The following is an 18,369-nucleotide window of genomic DNA, read 5'->3' on the forward strand; positions in this document are numbered from 1 at the left end:
CCATTACGAAAGGTGCAGAGTAATTGGCAGGCTTTAATCTCTGTTTTAAAAATGTTTTGAGGTTTTTTTAAATTTTTACATCTTAATGTTCTGTTGTTTTTAAACTTGCAAGTTGCTTGGTGTGTCCACTTACACAAAAGCAGAGTCAAATATGCATTAAGAAGACTTCAACAAAAGAGTTTCTTTGAACAGCTATTCCATTACATTTTGTGCAGGTTTTTTTTTTTAAAAAAAAGAATGCACAAAAAGACCACATTTATGCGGTGCACCGTTTTGTACACTTTTCAATGCTTTTCAGTGCATTCATTCATGAAAATGTACCTTTTGCAAACATGCTTTGTATAAAATAGGTATTTTTATGCAAATATTCTGCACACTGAAACCACTGTGCAGAATCCAGAAAAGTGTGTGATCTGCCTGGGAGTTGCATTCCAACCCCCAAATAAGTTTGGGAGTGTCAGATTGGGCCATTTTGCTGCAAAAAGAGACCGAGTGAATTCCTCTCCCATTCCTTTACCGTACATATTGCCTTTGTTGAACATTATTTAACATTATTCATAAATATTAGGTTATGGATATATAGCCACAGAAAATTTATGTGGCAGAAGTCTCTGTTTGTGTGGCGTTCCATATGAACATTGGAGCCTTTTGCTGAGCTTTGGAAAAATATGAAAGCTGTTCAGAAAGATCTGCTTGGAAAAAAACACGCACATTGAAAATTGCAAATATAGGCAGTGAACATTTGCTCAATAAATATGAGTTAAGTGTGCCACAGTTTGATATTCTGCATCCGGCAACCTTAAGTGTGCAGCAGATGGTTATCAGAACAGAACAGCAAGAGCAGTTTCAACAGAAAAGCATTCTTTCAGGTTGATCATTTTTGTGTGCTGTTTTCTGCGTGAAATGCTCGATTATGAAAGTTGCAAGGTGCTCACCGGTTTAATAAGTGGTTCGGGTTTCTGTGCAGCACTGTTGCTTTTAATATCAGCTTAGCCTTTTCAGTGGGTAGAGTTGTCTTGGAAACTGCTCGTGCGCCCGATTCTTTCTTACACACGGCAAAACCCATTGGCTCCAGTTATGGTGATTCATGCCTTTCAAGAACAGAAGCTAATTCACTGAATGTAGCAGCTGTCACATTGTGGGGGAAGACACCCACGGCCAATTAACCTGATGGAGTGCCTGGATGTTTGCTCAGCAGCACTGTTTCTTGACAGTCGCTGCTGATTTAAGCTTCTGCTGCTGCCTGTTCCCTCAGTGTTGCATATGGTAACGCTTTGAAAAAGCTTCTCTACTTCAAGTGCAACTACAGAATGGATTCCAGGCCTTGTAGGCTCCGGTCCGAAACCTACTTAAGTAAGGAGCAAGCCCAATTTAACTTAGTAGGGCTTACTTCCGATCAGGGTGGACTTGATTGAAATCAAATCGATTTAAATCACTAGTCAGTAAGACTTGTTTTAAATCATTATTTTTACAGAAAGACTCGTTCTTGCTGGTATCATCTTAATATTTACAACCAGGGGAAGGTTTCGTTTTTGGAATAATAAATTTTCAGAGTAGTTTTTACAGTTACATCAAAAATTATTGATTTGGTTATACTATTAGAAATACATAGACAGATAATGAGGAAATTGTTGTGAGTTTTAATAAGTAAACTCTCTATATTTGGACAAATTTTCTGCTGTACTTTATTGGAAGGAGAAAAATAATCATTTCCTTAATAACAATTTAAACTAATTATTTAACTAAAGCAATTACATTATAGCATATATATCAATGTTTGTTAACTCATGTGGTTAAACAATTTTTTTTTAAAAAAAAAACACCCTTAAGACTGAGTTTTAGCACACGTGAAAAACTTAAAACAAATCCTTATTTCCTGATGCATAGACTTTGGACTATAATATAACTTAAATAGAAAACTATAGAAAGATTTTATTTTATTTTAAAAATCCAATTAAAATCACAAAGTTCCGATTTAAATAAAAAAAATCTGATTTTTTAAAAAAGCATTTATTTTTATCCACCCTGCTTTCGAGTAAGCATGCAAAGGATTGTGTTGCCTATCCGGTTGGAGCCTGAGTGATAAGGTTCATTCTGTACTCTGAATTTAATTCTTCTTGTGTTTTAGCGTACTAGGTGCACAGATTCTAGTTTGCTTTTTTTTTTAACTTGAATTTTGTCTGCACCGGATGACTGCAGGTCAGCACACCCAAGCAGCTAGACATCGTTACTTATAAACTGTGGTTCTTGCCACAGGAAGCAGCACTGCCACAAATGTTTTTCTGTGTGGATAGCAACTTCGGTGCTGCTGCAGCTATCCTGTTCAATAGTGCTTATGGCACAAGTTCCTCCACCCGTGTACCTACATCACTTCAAATCTTCCAACACCTTTATTCTGGTTCTCCCCATGCCTTACCCCATCTGTGGGAAGAAAAAAAAGAGAGTAAAATCATCAGTAGTGTAGTGGGAAATTCTGATGTGCAGAGTCTTGTGATAGTATAGTCATGCCCCCGCGTGACCATGCCTCTAAGCATCTGGGATAGCTCAGTTGTTAAAGCACAAGACTCTTAATTTCAGGGTCATGGGTTTGAGCCCCACGTTGGGAAAAGATTCCTGCATTCCCGGGGGTTGGACCAGATGGCCCTCATGGTCAACGCTACAATTCTATGATTATTCAATAATCTTATGATTACAAAATCATCATCATCATAATTAGATTGCAATGGTTAATGGAAGTCTTCATGTGCTGCCTTTTAGGGTGGCGCTGTGGGTTAAACCACAGAGCCTAGGGCTTGCCAATCAGAAGGTTGGCGGTTCGAATCCCTGCAATGGAGTGAGCTCCCGTTGCTCGGTCCCTGCTCCTGCCAACCTAGCAGTTCGAAAGCATGTCAAAGTACAAGTAGATAAATAGGTACCGCTCCGGTGGGAAGGTAAATGGCGTTTCCGTGCACTGCTCTGGTTCTCCAGAAGCGGCTTAGTCATGCTGGCCACATGACCCGGAAGCTGTACACCGGCTCCCTTGACCAATAAAGCGTGATGAGCACCGCAACCCCAGAGTCGTCCACGACTGGACCTAATGGTCAGGGGTCCCTTTACCTTTACTATTTTCTGCTCGCATGCAGGGACAGATGATTTGGAATGCTCCAATATTTTCTTTCAGGGTGGCTTTTCTGTTTTATAGCATAGCTTGAGCACCATTCCTTTGAAACCAAAGCACCTTATGTTTTTAGTGTTTCTAGTGGTTAGCTTCAGAGCATACAGTGGCTAAAAAACCCCCCTTCCATGCTGATTGCCTGGTTCTGCCATGCAGGAAACAGGGGCCCTGCAGGTAATAGTAATGGCTCTTCAGTACCCCCATGATCCTGGACCACCGCACCACTGATGATCATCATGTTAAGGGTTAGATTTAGCTAGCAGGGGCTAAGTGCCAAAAGATAGTTGTTGTCCCTTTGGACACCTCCTTCTCAAAGGCATCCATTTCTCAGGGAGATGGTAAAGGTAAAGGGACCCCTGACCTTTAGGTCTAGTCATGGATGACTCTGGGGTGAGCAGCTTCTGAGCACATGACAGCTTCTGAGTCATGTGGCCAGCATGACTAAGCCGCTTCTGGCAAACCAGAGCAGTGCACGGAAACGCGGTTTACCTTCCCGCCGGAGCGGTACCTACCGTATTTTTCGCACGATTGGATGCACCGGACCATAGGACGCACCTAGTTTTTTGGGGGGGAAATAAAGGGGGGAAATTTCCCTTTATTTCCCCCCCCCCAAAAGCAGGTCAGGGAAACCAAACCAGGTCGAGGAACAGCGGGATAGTGTTCTCCCACGCCTAGCGGATAGCTTCCTGAAGCCTGGAGAGCGAGAGGGGTCGGTGCGCACCGACCCCTCTCACTCTCCAGGCTTCAGCGAAAGCCTGCATTCGCTCCATAGGACGCACACACATTTCCCCTTGCTTTTTAGGAGGGAAAAAGTGCGTCCTATGGTGCAAAAAATACAGTATTTATCTACTTGTACTTCGTGCTTTCAAACTGCTAGGTTGGCAGGAGCAGGGACAGAGCAACTGGAGCTCACCCCGTCGCAGGCATTTGAACCGCCGACCTTCTGATCGGCAAGCCCTAAGCTCTGTGGTTTAACCACAGATGGTAGTTGAGCCTAAAACCCCCGAGGTTTTAGTTAGCTGTATTTTCCAGTAAGATGCCCTTTCTTGAATTTTCAGCTTACAACGACAAGATTGTCGCCTTTCTGCGACAGCCCAATATCTTTGAAATTCTGCAGGAGCGGCAACCAGATCTTACCAGGAATCATTCACTCAGGTGAGCATAGTACTAACCTTTCTTTCCCAACATCGAAGCCGGCTGTTTATTTAATTTTGAATTGCAAGCAAAATACGGCAGCCTGTTTAATATATCTGCGTATTACCTGCGTTCAGCCTTAATGATAGAACTATGGCTTATTGTGTGTTTGAGTGGGACGCTCTTGTGCCTCCCCCCAGCTCGGCACAACTGCAAGGAAGATTTCAATTTAGTGCAGCGGTTCGGTATTGCATACAAATCCTCAACTGTGTTAATCTTAACTGCTCTGTTGAATGAGTCCGCTTCACAAAACAAGCTTTGAAGCTGGCTTGCTTCAGTCAGCTGTAGTTGAGACTAACCACAGTTGGTCCAGGTTCAGACAAAACACTTAAGTGCATGCACCCGAATTTCTTCCTTGAGGTTATACTGGAAGGGAAAGGGGAGCGTTCAAGCCCCTGGCTCTCTCAGGCTTGGTTGCAACATAAGTAATAGTTTGTTGTTGCCACCACCTCAGATGATGGTGGGCTCCCTGCACTCCCAAAAATACTTCCCTCTGCCCACCGCCACCGCAGAAATTGGGGCAGTGTGTTTGCAGCTATCTGCCCACCCTGACACATCCTAGCACCATCATCCAAAATCACTATATACTACTACTACTAATAAGAATAAGAATAAGAATAATAATTTCTTCCCCCGCCATCAAAGAGAAAGCTTTTAGCTAGATTCACATACTCAGAGATGCCAGAATATGGGGTGGCTTCCAATCGAGTCTTAAAAACATTACAGCATTAAATATTAAAAACTTCCCTAAACAGGGCTGCCTTCAGTTGTCTTTTAAAGAGAAGATAGCTGCTTGTTTCCTTCATATCTGAAGGGGAAGGCGTTCCACAGGGCGGGCGCCACTACCGAGAAGGCCCTCTGCCTGGTTCCCTGTAACCTCACTTCTCGCAGTGAGGGAACCGCCAGAAGGCCCTCAGCGCTGGATCTCAGTGTCCGGGCTGAACGATGGGGGTGGAGACGCTCCTTCAGGTATACAGAACCGAGGCCATTTAAGGCTTTAAAGGTCAGCACCAACACTTTGAATTGTGCCCAGAAACGTGCTGGGAGCCAATGCAGATCTCTCAGGACCGGTGTTATGTGGTCCCGGCGGCCACTCCCAGTCACCAGTCTAGCTGCCGCATTCTTGATTAATTGCAGTTTCTGGGTATAAACTAATAAACTAAGGTCTCATAGGAGCTGTATCTCATAATGTCAGATGGAAGATAGGAGCACCTCTACAACACTCCTCCCCCTCTCTTTCTCGGGGGGGGGGGGACACCACCGACCAAATTTGTCCCCTTGGGTAAGGATCGCAGATCTGTCTCCTACAGTGCCTGGCCTACAGTTCCATATCCTGACCGTGGAGGGAGGCACACCTGTCTTTGCGGGTCCCCAAAGTGGCAAGCCAAAGGGACAATCTCCTTGGATGTCATTTACAGTCGAACCTCGGAAGTCGAACAGAATCCGTTCCGGAAGTCTGTTTGACTTCCAAAACGTTTGGAAACCAAGGCACGGCTTCTGCAGCCAGTTGGAAGCTGAGGAACCAACGTCGGACACTCAGATTCCAAAGAACGTTCGCAAACCAGAACACTCACTTCTGGGTTTGCGGTGTTCAGGAGCCAAAACGTTCAACTCCCAAGGCGTTTGATTTCCGAGGTACGGCTGTACTTTGGGGTCAACCCCGCAGCGCATGGCGCATTCACTGCAGTCAGCCCCCAAACTCCCAGGCAGATATCTGACAGGAATAACAAACAGATGCAGGCAGAAAATCACACACACACACACTTGCTGGCTGGGGGAGCACACCAGGCAGGGGCCAGGACAGTGCCAGAAATCCTCTCTCTGCTTAGTTCTCCTGCAGGTCTGCTCCCCAAATTGTCACAAAAGGTATGACAAGTTTTCCACAATGTTGCTCAAAGTGGTGGAGAACGGGAGGTAGGAAAAATAAAAGTCGAAGAAATTATTCCGGATGTTGCAGCCATGAGTTGTTTCCAAGATGGTGATGGTTTCGTGTAAAGTTTGGGACAGATCTGGGTTCCAATCCAGGCATTAATTTCTCAGAGATGGGGAGCAGACATTGCTTCTTCACTTTAGGTGTGTGAACCAATAGCTGCCAGCAATTTTTTAATACTTTTTTGGTGCTGTTATTTCCCCCCTGAATTATGTCCAGGGAGAGGATATGAATGCTTCTACTTCTCTCTCTGGCCAGCACTCTATGGGTGATGAATGGCGATGGAAAAAGAGTGAAACCAGCTGTAGCTGCACCATGTAGCTGCTCTTTCAGCATCATGAGACTTTTAAAAGTCTCTCAGAGTGACAAATAGTGACAGCACAGCCCTGAAAGGCGAGAAATGAACCAAAAGGAAATCCTGTCTGCGTGGTTCTGAAAGTAAGAGGTGCTTGCATGAAGAGGAATGGCATGTTCTTCTACATGCACACCAGCAGCAGCAACCAAAAGGGATGAGAATGGCTTTTTACAGAAACGATACACGAATTCTAAAAACACTGATAGGAGAGTGAATTTCAGGTTTTTACCCTCTTTAAAAAATGCAAAGTGCTCATGCATGCAGAGAGGAACTTATTAAAAACCAAGAGCGGTTCTTGTAGCACCTTAAAATTGAACAAATTTACTATGGAAGAAGCTTTCCTGAACTACAGTTCCATTGATCGTCTGCATCTGAAGCTGTCTGATGAAGCAAAACTGTAGTCCATGAAAGCTTATGACATTAGAAATGGTTTCGTCTTTTAAGACGCCGCAGCACTGCTTGTTGGTTTTGTGCAGAAGACTTAACATGGCTGCTCCTCTGGAAATTGCTGCTGTATAAGAGTTGGTGCATCATGCAAAACATGGGAGTAGAGTGAGGCCATTGTTCTACCTCTTTATTGTCTACACTGACTGGCAGCAGCTGTCCAGAGTTTCAGACAGAGGACCTCTCTCGGCCTTACCTGGAGGTGCCAGGAATTGAACCTGGCATACCTTCTGCATCCAAAGCAGACGCTTTTTCCACTGAGCTGCTCCCATTCCCCTAAAAAGGTGTGTGTCAGTCAAAAAGTGATTTAAAAAACCCAAAAAAACCCCAAAACAGGCAGAAGCTCACCAGACTGCCACTATCTCAAATTGACTGAGCTGGTTTTGCAGAACAATATGCCATTCTCTCACTCCTGGTAAGCTCTGTGCTCTTGAAAATTAACAGGATTCTCTTGACATTTGTGCTGAGAGCAGAGCAGGTGCACACGCGTTCTTTCGGAATAGCAATAGCCTTCTCCGGCGCTTGAGCTGCTGCTTGGAATTCAGAGCCACACTACTTGTGTCAAGTTGAAGGATTGATTTCCATTGGTTGGGTACCTGGGAGAAGCGCTTGAGCTTCTGAGAGATGTGGACAACAGCGAAACACAACACACCCTTCTTCCGAATGCATTTGTTTAGGGGCTTGGGTGGGATTGGGGGGGGGGTCTGGTTGCGAGATTCCTCCCTTCACGTTGACATGTTGCAGCAGGTCGTAAAATGGTTCCTGAAATCCAGAGGGATAATCTAGAGGTGCACTTGATATACCCAGTGCTTTTTCTTGCTGTCCTGGCGTACGTCAGTGCCTTGTTTGCAAGAGATGCTTTAGAATGCTCTGCCTGCCTCAACAGGGAGAAGATCCAGTTTATTCGGACTGAAGGGACCCCGGGACTCGTGCGCCTGTCTAGTGATGCAGACCTTGTCATGTTACTAAGGTACATGGTGCTGTTCTACAACGAATATGGGTTTGTTCGATTTTTTAATCACCTTGGAACGTTTGTGCAAACTGCTCAGGTGACCGCAGCAAGCTCTCTCTCCCCTCAGTTCTTCGAAATGAAGCTGGGGGGAGATGCAGCCGAGGATTTAGATGACAGAATTATCCGTGTTAAGTTTCTAAATTGCAGCTTGCTTTCAGTCGAGGATATTTATTTATCTCGAGAAGCCTGTCAATCCAAATAGACTCCAATCAGTTGTAAAGAACCACTCGATAGCATGGCTAATGTCGAATCTATGTAATTTTGGGGGTGGGTGGGAATTGTAGCCCAAATTTATGCACATTTATGTAGCCTGTGTTTGTCTCAACATACTCCCCCCCCCCAAAAAAAACAACAACAACCAACCCTGGCTTTCTTCATGCCTCTTTGTTGATAAATTGGTTCTACCATCTCTTGCCTTCCAGAATGACTAGTGAAGGGCTTTGGATTAAAACATTTTCATTTTAATTGAAAACAGCTGCATTTGCACAATTGCGGTTATGCATCTAGATGGAAAGGCAGAAACAGACAGTAGCTCATTCAGTAGAGCATGAGATTCTTAATCTCAGGTTTGTGGGTTCAAGCACATTGGGCAAAAGGGATTTCCACATTGTATGGGGTTGGACTACTTACTAAATGAGCCTCGTGCTCCTTTCCAACACTACAGTTCTATGGAAAATGCTGGCAGTGCGAGAAGAAGGGAGGGGCAAGAGCCAGGAAAGGGCTGGACATTGGCTTAGAAGAAAACCGAATATTTGCATAATTGTGGAAACAAACAAGGGAAGGATAGATACTACAATGTGTATGAAGAAGAGGTAGAATTTTGACTAGGAGGGACCAGAATTCACGGTTGTATTTCTCACGGAAGAGGAACATATTTTAGGCCATAAGGCAGGTGTCAGCAAACCTTTTCAGCAGGGGGCCAGTCCACTGTCCCTCAGACCTTGTAGGGGGCCGGACTATATTTTGAGGAGGGGGTGTGAACAAATTCCTATGCACCACAAATAACCCAGAGATGCATTTTAAATAAAAGCACAAATTCTACTAATGTAAAAACACGCTGATTCCCGGAGCGTCCGCGAGCCGGATTTAGAAGGCAATTGGGCTGGATCTGGCCCCTGGGCCTTAGTTTGCCTACCCATGCCAAAAGGTTTGTGGGAATTAGAGAGTGGAGCTCAGCTATTGTTTCAAAGATATGCTGTGTGTTGTCCCTTGCGTGAAGACTTATTATCCCCTTCCTTCATTGATCTCCCTTTCCTCTCTTAACCTACATGCAGAGGCTTCTATACAGTTGTGGCATTCAGTGTGCCAACATTGAGCGCACAGACATAGTAAAGCTTGCAAGCAGGCATGATCGTGCCCCCCCCCAAAAAAACGAAAGACTTATCTGCACATGGACCCTTTATCCCACAGCATTGTTTGTGTCTCATTCACAAAGTGCTTGCTTTGTCATTGACTGAGAGACGAAGGGCTACTCTCAGGAGATGCAGTGTAAAGATTCATGATGTTGGGACCACAATGTACCGTACTTTTCCGTGTATAAGACTAGTTGTTGTTGTTGTTGTTGTTTTACTAAAATATAATGTTTAAAAAGGGGGTTGGTCTTATACACGGGGGCAATCTCCCCCCCATTTTCTTAATTTTGAGTCCCCCAAAATAGGGGCGTCTTATACACTGAGGCATCTTATACACGGAAAAATACGGTATACATCTTTATCGGAATCCTGTCCCAAATACATGAAAGAATGCCAGGTGATATTTTAGAGCAGGGAAAACTAATTACAGTGAGCGTGATTGGAAGCAGGAGTGGTAGGTTCGGAGGATGTGCTTGACCCTTTTCCTTGTTCTCTCCCCCCCCCCCAAATTTTCTTTTAGTTTATTTGAAGAGGAAATAATGTCATATGTACCGCCGCATGCCTTACTTCATCCCAGTTATTGCCAGTCTCCACGAGGCTCCCCAGTGTCCTCTCCTCAAAACTCTCCAGGTAAGCCCTGCTACATCTGCATCAATGGTAGAGAGTTAACCTAATGTTCTCATCTGTTTTCATGGGCTTCTTTGTGCAAACAAGCAGGAGGTGAAAACTTTGGCTGTTGTGGCTACACCGATATCGTATTCTTCGTTGTAGGCATCCAAAGAGTCTTTCCGAAAGGCATTTTCTTTGTAAGGCATGGCCAGTGGAGATATATTTAGCTTTATTGAATAGAGCCACAAATGTGATTCTTTTCTGTCACTAGTACTGGAAAACCTAAAAATGAAAGGGGTGCCATTTCTTAATCTTGTCGTTTAAGAAAGCACTACAAATAATGGGTTTGAATAGCTTATCTCTCATTGGAGGGTGGTATTCTGGAATAAGAACAAATCTTTTAGAGATTTGTTAAAGACTGTAGTCGTACCTTGGAAGTTGAATGGAATCCATTCCGGAAATCTGTCCGACTTCCGGAACATTTGGAATCCAAAGCGTGGCTTCTGATTTGCTGCAAGAAGCTCCTGCAGCCAGTCGGAAGCTGTGGAAGCCTCGTCGGATGTTCGACTTCCAAAAATAGTTCGCAAACTGGAACAGTCACTTCTGGGTTTGTAGTTTTCTGGAGCCAACATGTTCAGGAACTAAACTTCCAAAACCAAGGTGCAACTGTACTCCTTAAAAAATAATTTTAAAAAGCTTTAAGTAAAGGTTTTCTTGAGTTACAAAACAAACAAATAAACAGCGAGAAGTACATCTATTGTAGGTCAAGGAAGCCTGGGCAGACTATGCTCCCCCCCCACCCCACTTTTTGGCGTGACATAAACCCCAAGCTCCGTGTAAATTAATAAACAGGTATGCAGGTAGAAAGCTAGCAGAGATCTGAGGGCTATTGAAGGTATTGCATAGAATGACACATGTATGAATATCTTTCTGGTAGACAGAAAGTCGTTTATGTGCTCAGTTCAATGAGCTCCTGGCCCTTGGGGGGACCAAGGTCATTTCACTGAGGCCAAGTTACCTGATCTGACAAAGGTGACAGGGTTGTTGGAAGTGTTCAGGAATGTGACAGCCGCTTCCCACTCCCAAACTTAGGATCGAAACTTGTGGACCTTAATGTTAATGTCAGTCAAAGTTTTTTGGATCTATATACACTTGACTCTCTCCAAATAACTCTGTCTGTCAGGAGAGACTTTTGTGTTTCTGTTAAGAATCGAAGTGTCTCAGAGTGGCCAGGGCAACCCACTCAGATGGGCGGGGTACAAATAATAAAAGTATTATAAATTATTATTGTGTTGAGTACAGACCACATAATTCTTTTCCCAGTCCCAGCACTTTATGCTCCCATTTACATAACATGAAAAGCCATAAAATGCTATTTATTTATTCCTAAGACCCACACATACGTACAAAGTGCATGTGAGAGAGTGAGAGAGAAAGAGGCATGTGCATGCTTACATAAATATTTCTTTTTTAAAAGTAAACCTTCCTTTCTTTTGTTGCTCTTACGGATGGAATAATTGCTCTAATTGCCCAGGAAATTCTTGACGGTGACAACTGATTTGTAATAAGAACTTGCCATGTGCTGAAAGGATAATTTAGTGGTGTTTTATGAAACGTGAGGTGATGTATTCAAGAGTCGGTTGTCATGCTCAGTCCTTGTGCACATCTGGAATAATAACCAATAAAAATAAGAACGTGTTAAAAAGTATTTAGGGCACTTGTATGTAAGCAGCAATCCCCAGTGCTAGATTTCAACAAAATGGTAGATGAAACGTATTCAAAATGTAAAGTACAGTGGTACCTCGGGTTACATACACTTCAGGTTACAGACTCCGCTAACCCAGAAATATTACCTCAGGTTAAGAACTTTGCTTCAGGATGAGAACAGAAATCGTGCTCCAGTGGCACAGCGGCAGCAGGAGGCCCCATTAGCTAAAGTGGTGATTCAGGTTAAGAACAGTTTCAGGTTAAGAACAGACCTCTGGAATGAATTAAGTACTTGACCCGAGGTACCACTGTATATGCATTTGAAGCAACATTTGTGTTTTGATAAAAGCGTGGGAATCAAATATGAGATTTGAATAAGGACAATAACTACAAAGCCTGTAAGCTGCTGACTGCTAGGGACTGGGTGGGTGAGGAGGAGGGGTGGGTGCCTCCCTCCCAGGAATGCTCCGCCCCCCCCCCCCGAAGGCACAGAAGCCAAAGACTTGGATCTGGGACACTGGTGGTAGGATACAACTGGATTTAGCAGGCACTCACTCCATCCTTGTCTAGGGGTTGGGGTGGCTGGAAAGCAGGCAGGGATAGGCAGGTATTCCACCACCTGAGACAAAAGGTTGGGCTTGCCTCCTAGCAGTGCTAGCAATGCTCCTGCAGGTACATACTTAACCCTGCTCTTTCTCTGGAAAACAAGTTTTTGTATGGTTTCAAATCCTTCCTTATTAATTTGTTTAATGTCCATTTCTAAAACCTGTTTGACCAGAGGTGACAGCCACACACACACACATGAGCGTTGCAAACAAACAAGTAACTTGAGCAGAATGATGCCTCCTTCAAACCACTTACAGCTCTGTAAAAAAAAAAAAAAAATGCTATCTAGATTAAGCTTAATGATGCAAACCTGTGCAAGCTTGCTCAGAAGCGTGTCGCTGTGCAAAAGGATGCAGCCTGAATCTCTTTCTGTTCCTGCCAGTCTATAAAACTGCATACCGGCCTCTCTTATCAGGCCAAAGTTACCATTGCTTTTTCCCAGTCACCTGTCCCATGCCTGTGTGACGGCAGTGTGTCCTTTCCTTTCGCCCATAACAGAAATAGATAATACTTTTTTTATATATAGTGATCTGGTTTGGGAATTAACAGCCAGTAGAGTTACTGCTAAAGGTCAGATCTTATAATCCTGTAACTTTCGTTCTTTCTCTGTCCCTCTCAGGCACAACAAATCTCACTCTCTCCCCCCCCCCCCCGCCACGCAAACACATGAACTTGAAAGTTGCATCATGTTGTTAGTACACACAAAGAAATTCATTAAGAGCTGCGGTATCATTTTGGGAATGTAGCCATTTCAGCTTCTCAGTTCTGATAACGTATTTGTAAGGTTTAGAAATCCAAGGAACAGAGCAGTTATAAAAAGAAATTGAAATTAAGACAACCAGGAAGCAAGTGTGTTGAGAGGGTTGTGGTGTTTTGTTTTTTTTAAGTACCCTACATAACCAGGATATATATTATACTGACATTTTAGGTGCATGTAATCTTTGAAGTAAAATAGGAAGTTGCTTCACTAAAGTTTTCCCAAAGATAACACTTGTAGTTCATTTACTTGCTTAGCTTAAGAGTTACAGTAAACAGAAATGCAGTGCATTTTGTTAAATGTTGTTTCCCGTCTCCCCTGCACATAGTTCTCTTTTGAGAGATGCTAAGTCTGGAAGTTAACTTTCAAAATTAGGCATGTGTTTTGTTATGAGTCATCTTACACCAGAAGTTAAAGCAGGTTTCTGAGGTTGCAACTGGCAATTCAAGTAATTTGTGCTTTTAGATATTTCCACAGATGGCTAGAGCAGATTACTGCATCTTGGTTTGAACAAAAATCAGGCATGCTCTTTTTCTAAATGTTTTAGAACAGCCTTTTTGGGGGTGGGGGAGGAGGCTGCAGCCCTACACGGTCACTCAGTGGACTTACTTCTGAGTAGACATGTATAGGTTTACCCTCTTTGTGTGTGAATGCATTGTCGGATGTTCATATGTTTTCAGTAGTATGCACCCTTAATTCATTCAGAAATGTATATTTAAATGTGTGTTCTCCAGGCTGCGCAAAGGCATCACTTATGAAATGCCAATTAAATTTCCAATTAAGGATGCATAGCTTTCGTTTTCTCTCCTGATGGTTAAGAGAAAATCCACAGTTGTCATACTAAAATGGTCATATGCTCATATAATACACTTATGCAAAACAAAGTCTCCCCCTTCTTGTTCTGTGTCAGTCCAGTTCGTGGTTTAAAATCACCCACACACTTTAGGAGGGGTAGGTTGGTTTCGGTTTTCTCCCCCCCTTTTTTTATACTTACTAGAACCCCTGTGGCCTACTGATACCAAATTTGGAAAGTAAGAGCTCATACTAGGGATCTCCTAACAGTTAAGGCATAACTAATCTGTGTTAAATAATCTGAAACATGCACTGTTGCTAAAAGATCTGAGAGTCGTCGTCCTGGATCTGGTCAGGCCCACCTAGTCGAGCCTTCTTTGCAAAAAATAAAGATCCCCTCAACAGCAGGCTTGTTGTTTATTTATTATATTGATATTTACTAAATTTATATGCCACCCTTCATGACAGTTCACAAGATAAAACACAAGTAAATCATTAAACCAAAACAAAACAATAACCCCCCTTCCCACAGACACATTTAAAAGGATATAAAGCAGCCCAAGGCCTGGCTGAAGAGGAACACTTTTGCCTGGCACCTAAAAAATATAATGAAGGCGCCAGGCAAACCTCCCTGGGGAGAGCATTCCACAAACGGGGAGCCACTGCAGAGAAGGCCCCATTCTCATATTGCCACCCTCCGGACCACACATGGAGGAGGCACATGAAGAAGGGCTTCAGATGAGGGGTGTAGAGTCTGGTTTTGTGCATTGCCAATTATACAGGAAACTTACCATTCTACTGCTGTTCCCCACACTTAGAATTTACAACTTTACTCCCTGTATATGTTGCATGTGGTGTTACTGCACTGTCGTCTTCCTCCCAGTCTTGAACATTTCTGACAGAAAGGTGAGTGACAATGATCTTAATAAAATAGGTCTAGTGCTTCTTCTGGTTTCGTTGCAGGTACTACACGGGCTAATGCACGAGCTCCTGCTCCATATAAAAGAGATTTTGAAGCCAAGCTGAGGAATTTCTACAGGAAGCTGGAGACTAAAGGATACGGACAAGGCCCAGGGAAATTGAAGTATGTAGAAGTCTTACATAGAGCCGAGCATATTTCAGAAACAGAACACTGTGCTATGGTCAATTTATTCCCACTAATGCATGCCGCAGAGCCCCAAGCTTGATGTATTTTGTTTGTTTTTAAAGAAAAGCTGTTTTGAGAAGGCAGGGGAGAGGGATGAGGTGTGTTGAACCTTTTGAAGCTTGCTGTTTCCTCAGTCCAAAACCTACCACAAGTGGTTTTTCTGAAAGAAGTAGGACATCCGAGTTCTGTTACATACTGTTACAAAAGTTGGGTGCCTTCCGCTCTCTCTGCCGAGCAGTGACAAGAGCTCATGGGTTTCCGGGCTCTTACCCAGGATCTGTGGTCCTTTAGGGGAACTGAGACAGGGCAGAGACTCTCATCGCTTTAAGAAATATGGCTTAATCACCTATTTACACCTTCAGTCTGCATGGAGGGAGTCCAGATCTTACAGCATGGTTATTTCAACAGGGATTTGTCCCCCACAGCAGTGCAGCCAGCCTTCAGCCTGCCTGCCCAAGATGGATCCCAGTCCTCCTCCTCCTCCTTCTTCCTATCACCTCATACCCAGTTACCCTGGTAACTCCCCAAACCCCCAGTTTCTGTTCACACCTCAGGGCAAGGAAGGAGGACAATTCTCTTGCATTGCCAATGGCCCTCAATGGCCCTGTATATTAATGGCCCTAGCTTGACCAGGTCTTTTTGCATAGGCTGGCCCAGGAAAACCTCTGCAGCTTGTATTTCTCCCTTCACATCCCAAATGATCGGATGTCCTACCATTTATTGATTTCTAAGGTTTTGGGGTCCCGCCTCCAAATTTATAACAATTCATTTTCATATGATTTGTCGTTTCCCCCTGGCAATCCATAATGGGTTTTTTTTTGGGGGGGGGGGGTTAAACCACTTTGGTTTTGTAAACTGCTTTTAGGTGTGGCAGTGTATTTCTTTAAAAATAAATAAATAAAAATGTATATTTATTTATGGAATAAATAAACGTGACACCGAGTATTAGTTGCTGCCATCGAGAGCAAAGAGCTCCCAGGATATGTCAGCTAACATGTTGGGTTGGGATGTTGGAAGGTAAAGGGTAAAGGGACCCCTGACCATTAGGTCCAGTTGTGACCGACTCTGGGGTTGCAGCACTCATCTCGCTTCATTGGCCAAGGGAGCTGGCGTACAGCTTCCGGGTCATGTGGCCAGCATGACTAAGCCACTTCTGGCGAAAGCAGAGCAGCGCACGGAAATGCCGTTTACCTTCCCGCTGGAGTGGTACCTATTTATCTACTTGCACTTTGACGTGCTTTCGAACTGCTAGGTTGGCAGGAGCAGGGACCGAGCAACAGGAGCTCACCCCATCGTGGGGATTTGAACTGCTGACCTTCTGATTGGCAAGTCCTAGGCTCTGTGGTTTAACCCACAGCGCCACCCGCTTCCCTTGGGATGTTGGAAACTCAAGTTCAAATGCCCACTTGGGACTTAATTAGACATTACATGGCAGGTGTGTGTCACCATCTCTCAGTGGTTTTTTTAAAAAAATATATATAATGCACATCAGCTCCAAGAGACTGCAGTCCACACTGCTGTTCCCTCCCCTTTGCCATTTCATGTCCCGTTTGACCCTTGGCTATAAAATACGAGTGATGTACAAAATAAAATACAAGGGACGTGGGTAGCACTGGTCTAAACCACTGAGTCTCTCGGGCTTGCTGATCAGATGGTCGGCGGTTCAAATCCACGCAATGGAGTGAGCTGCCGTACTCTGTCCCAGCTCCTGCCTACCTAGCAGTTCGAAAGCATGCCAGTGCAAGTAGATAAATAGCTACTGCTGCAGTGGGAAGGTAAACGGCGTTTCCTTGCACTCTGGTTTCCATCACGGTGTTCTGTTGCGCCAGAAGCTGTTTAGTCCTGCTGGCCACATGACCTGGAAAACTGTCTGTGGACAAATGCTGGCTCCCTCGGCCTGAAAGCGAGATGAGCACCACAACCCCATAGTCGCCTTTGACTGGACTTAACCATCCAGGGGTTCTTTAGCTTGCAAGGGATGTCCATAGGTGAGTGACCATCTTTCATCCAACAGCTTTTGTTTTTGGCAAACACCTTCCACCAAATAGAGGCCACTCAAGAATTTAGGTCCCATCATTCTCACCTTGTCCTTTTGGCAGAATTCCATTGGTTTTCTGCATCATGTGTATTAAAGACATTCCCGGTCATCGCAAACTGTAAGTGCTGGAAACGTTTGGCGTCAGTGTCTGTAGTTCAGACTTTTCAGGCTGCTTCTGCCTATTCCGAATCATGTTGGTGCTGGACCAACATCAACTGAATTGCCTACACAGTTTATTTCTTTAGGTAAGCACCCTGTTGTCCTTATGAGGGGAGGAAAAGAAGAAGTATCCATCCCTATTGCTCTGGCACAATGCCCAGGAAACTGTTATCTAAACGAATCCTAAGAAATGTTAGATTGGCTCCTAAGACATGGCTTGTAGTGCTAACTTTCCCAGGCAGTCTAAATATAACTAGGGGAAAAAACATTTAAGCTACAAATTATGGCCTCCTTTGATTCCATTTTGTTTTATTGTGCAGATTAATTATCAGGAGAGACCATTTGCTGGAAGATGCCTTCAACCAAATTATGGGTTATTCAAGAAAGGACCTGCAAAGAAATAAACTGTATGTCACGTTTGTCGGAGAGGAAGGGTGAGTAGAAAAGGGAAGTGGCCCCCAATACAGTATGTACTTTCTACTACGCTTCGCAGCTGCACTCAAGTATTTCATCTACTGTTTGCGGTCTAGAGCGAGAAGAGGAAGGATTACAGCCAGGAAATGCCTCTCATAAGCCTAGAACTTACAGCTGTTCGAAAATAAGTTCTCCGAGCTTTGTGACATGTGAATTCCTTTGCAAAGCATCAATTAAACTGTGTACATGTTGAGTTCCTTCCAGATCTGTTTTTGGCAGGGAGAGCTCCATCCTGCATATTGCTTTGCACTCCCAAGTTTGCTTCGAGGGGTTGGAAATAGTTTTGCTAGAGATCTAGAAAACTGCAGCATGGTTTGAATTTTCTACAGTCGTTGCAGTAGATGCTTCAGGCAATGAATGAGAGAAAATTGACATTATAAAATTTATTGAGCTGTTCAAGAATTTGGCGAGGTTAGACCAGAAGCTTAAAAGAACTAAAGGGTCATTGTTCATTCCCTTCCTTCCTTCCTTCCTTCCTTCCTTCCTTCCTTCCTTCCTTCTCTCCCTCCCTCCTTCCTTCCTTCCTTCCTTCCTCCCTCCCTCCCTTTCTTCCTTCCTTTTTCTATTTTGCACAATTTGCTACTTCTGCTCAAAATGCACTTCTTTTAGAGAAAGAAAGGCATTCCTATATAATCTCAG

The 18,369-nt window shown here is 43.9% G+C and overlaps 2 protein-coding genes across 8 annotated transcripts in view; both read left to right on the forward strand.

The window, feature by feature from the left end:
* HECW2 (HECT, C2 and WW domain containing E3 ubiquitin protein ligase 2) overlaps positions 1-18,369 on the forward strand; it is a 179,211-nt gene that overhangs the window by 136,498 nt on the left and 24,344 nt on the right. For all 7 annotated transcript variants that reach the window (XM_083703869.1, XM_083703870.1, XM_083703865.1 and 4 more), the window contains 5 exons: positions 4,213-4,309; positions 7,964-8,047; positions 9,962-10,071; positions 14,876-14,996; positions 17,577-17,690. In XM_083703869.1, coding sequence (XP_083559995.1) covers positions 4,213-4,309; positions 7,964-8,047; positions 9,962-10,071; positions 14,876-14,996; positions 17,577-17,690 — 526 coding nt within the window. The remainder of the gene's footprint in view (positions 1-4,212; positions 4,310-7,963; positions 8,048-9,961; positions 10,072-14,875; positions 14,997-17,576; positions 17,691-18,369) is intronic.
* STK17B (serine/threonine kinase 17b) overlaps positions 1-18,369 on the forward strand; it is a 110,225-nt gene that overhangs the window by 7,706 nt on the left and 84,150 nt on the right. The gene's annotated exons all lie outside the window — the stretch shown is intronic.

This window comes from Podarcis gaigeae, assembly GCF_964106915.1.
Source record: "Podarcis gaigeae genome assembly, chromosome: 1".
Lineage (NCBI taxonomy): Eukaryota > Metazoa > Chordata > Lepidosauria > Squamata > Lacertidae > Podarcis > Podarcis gaigeae.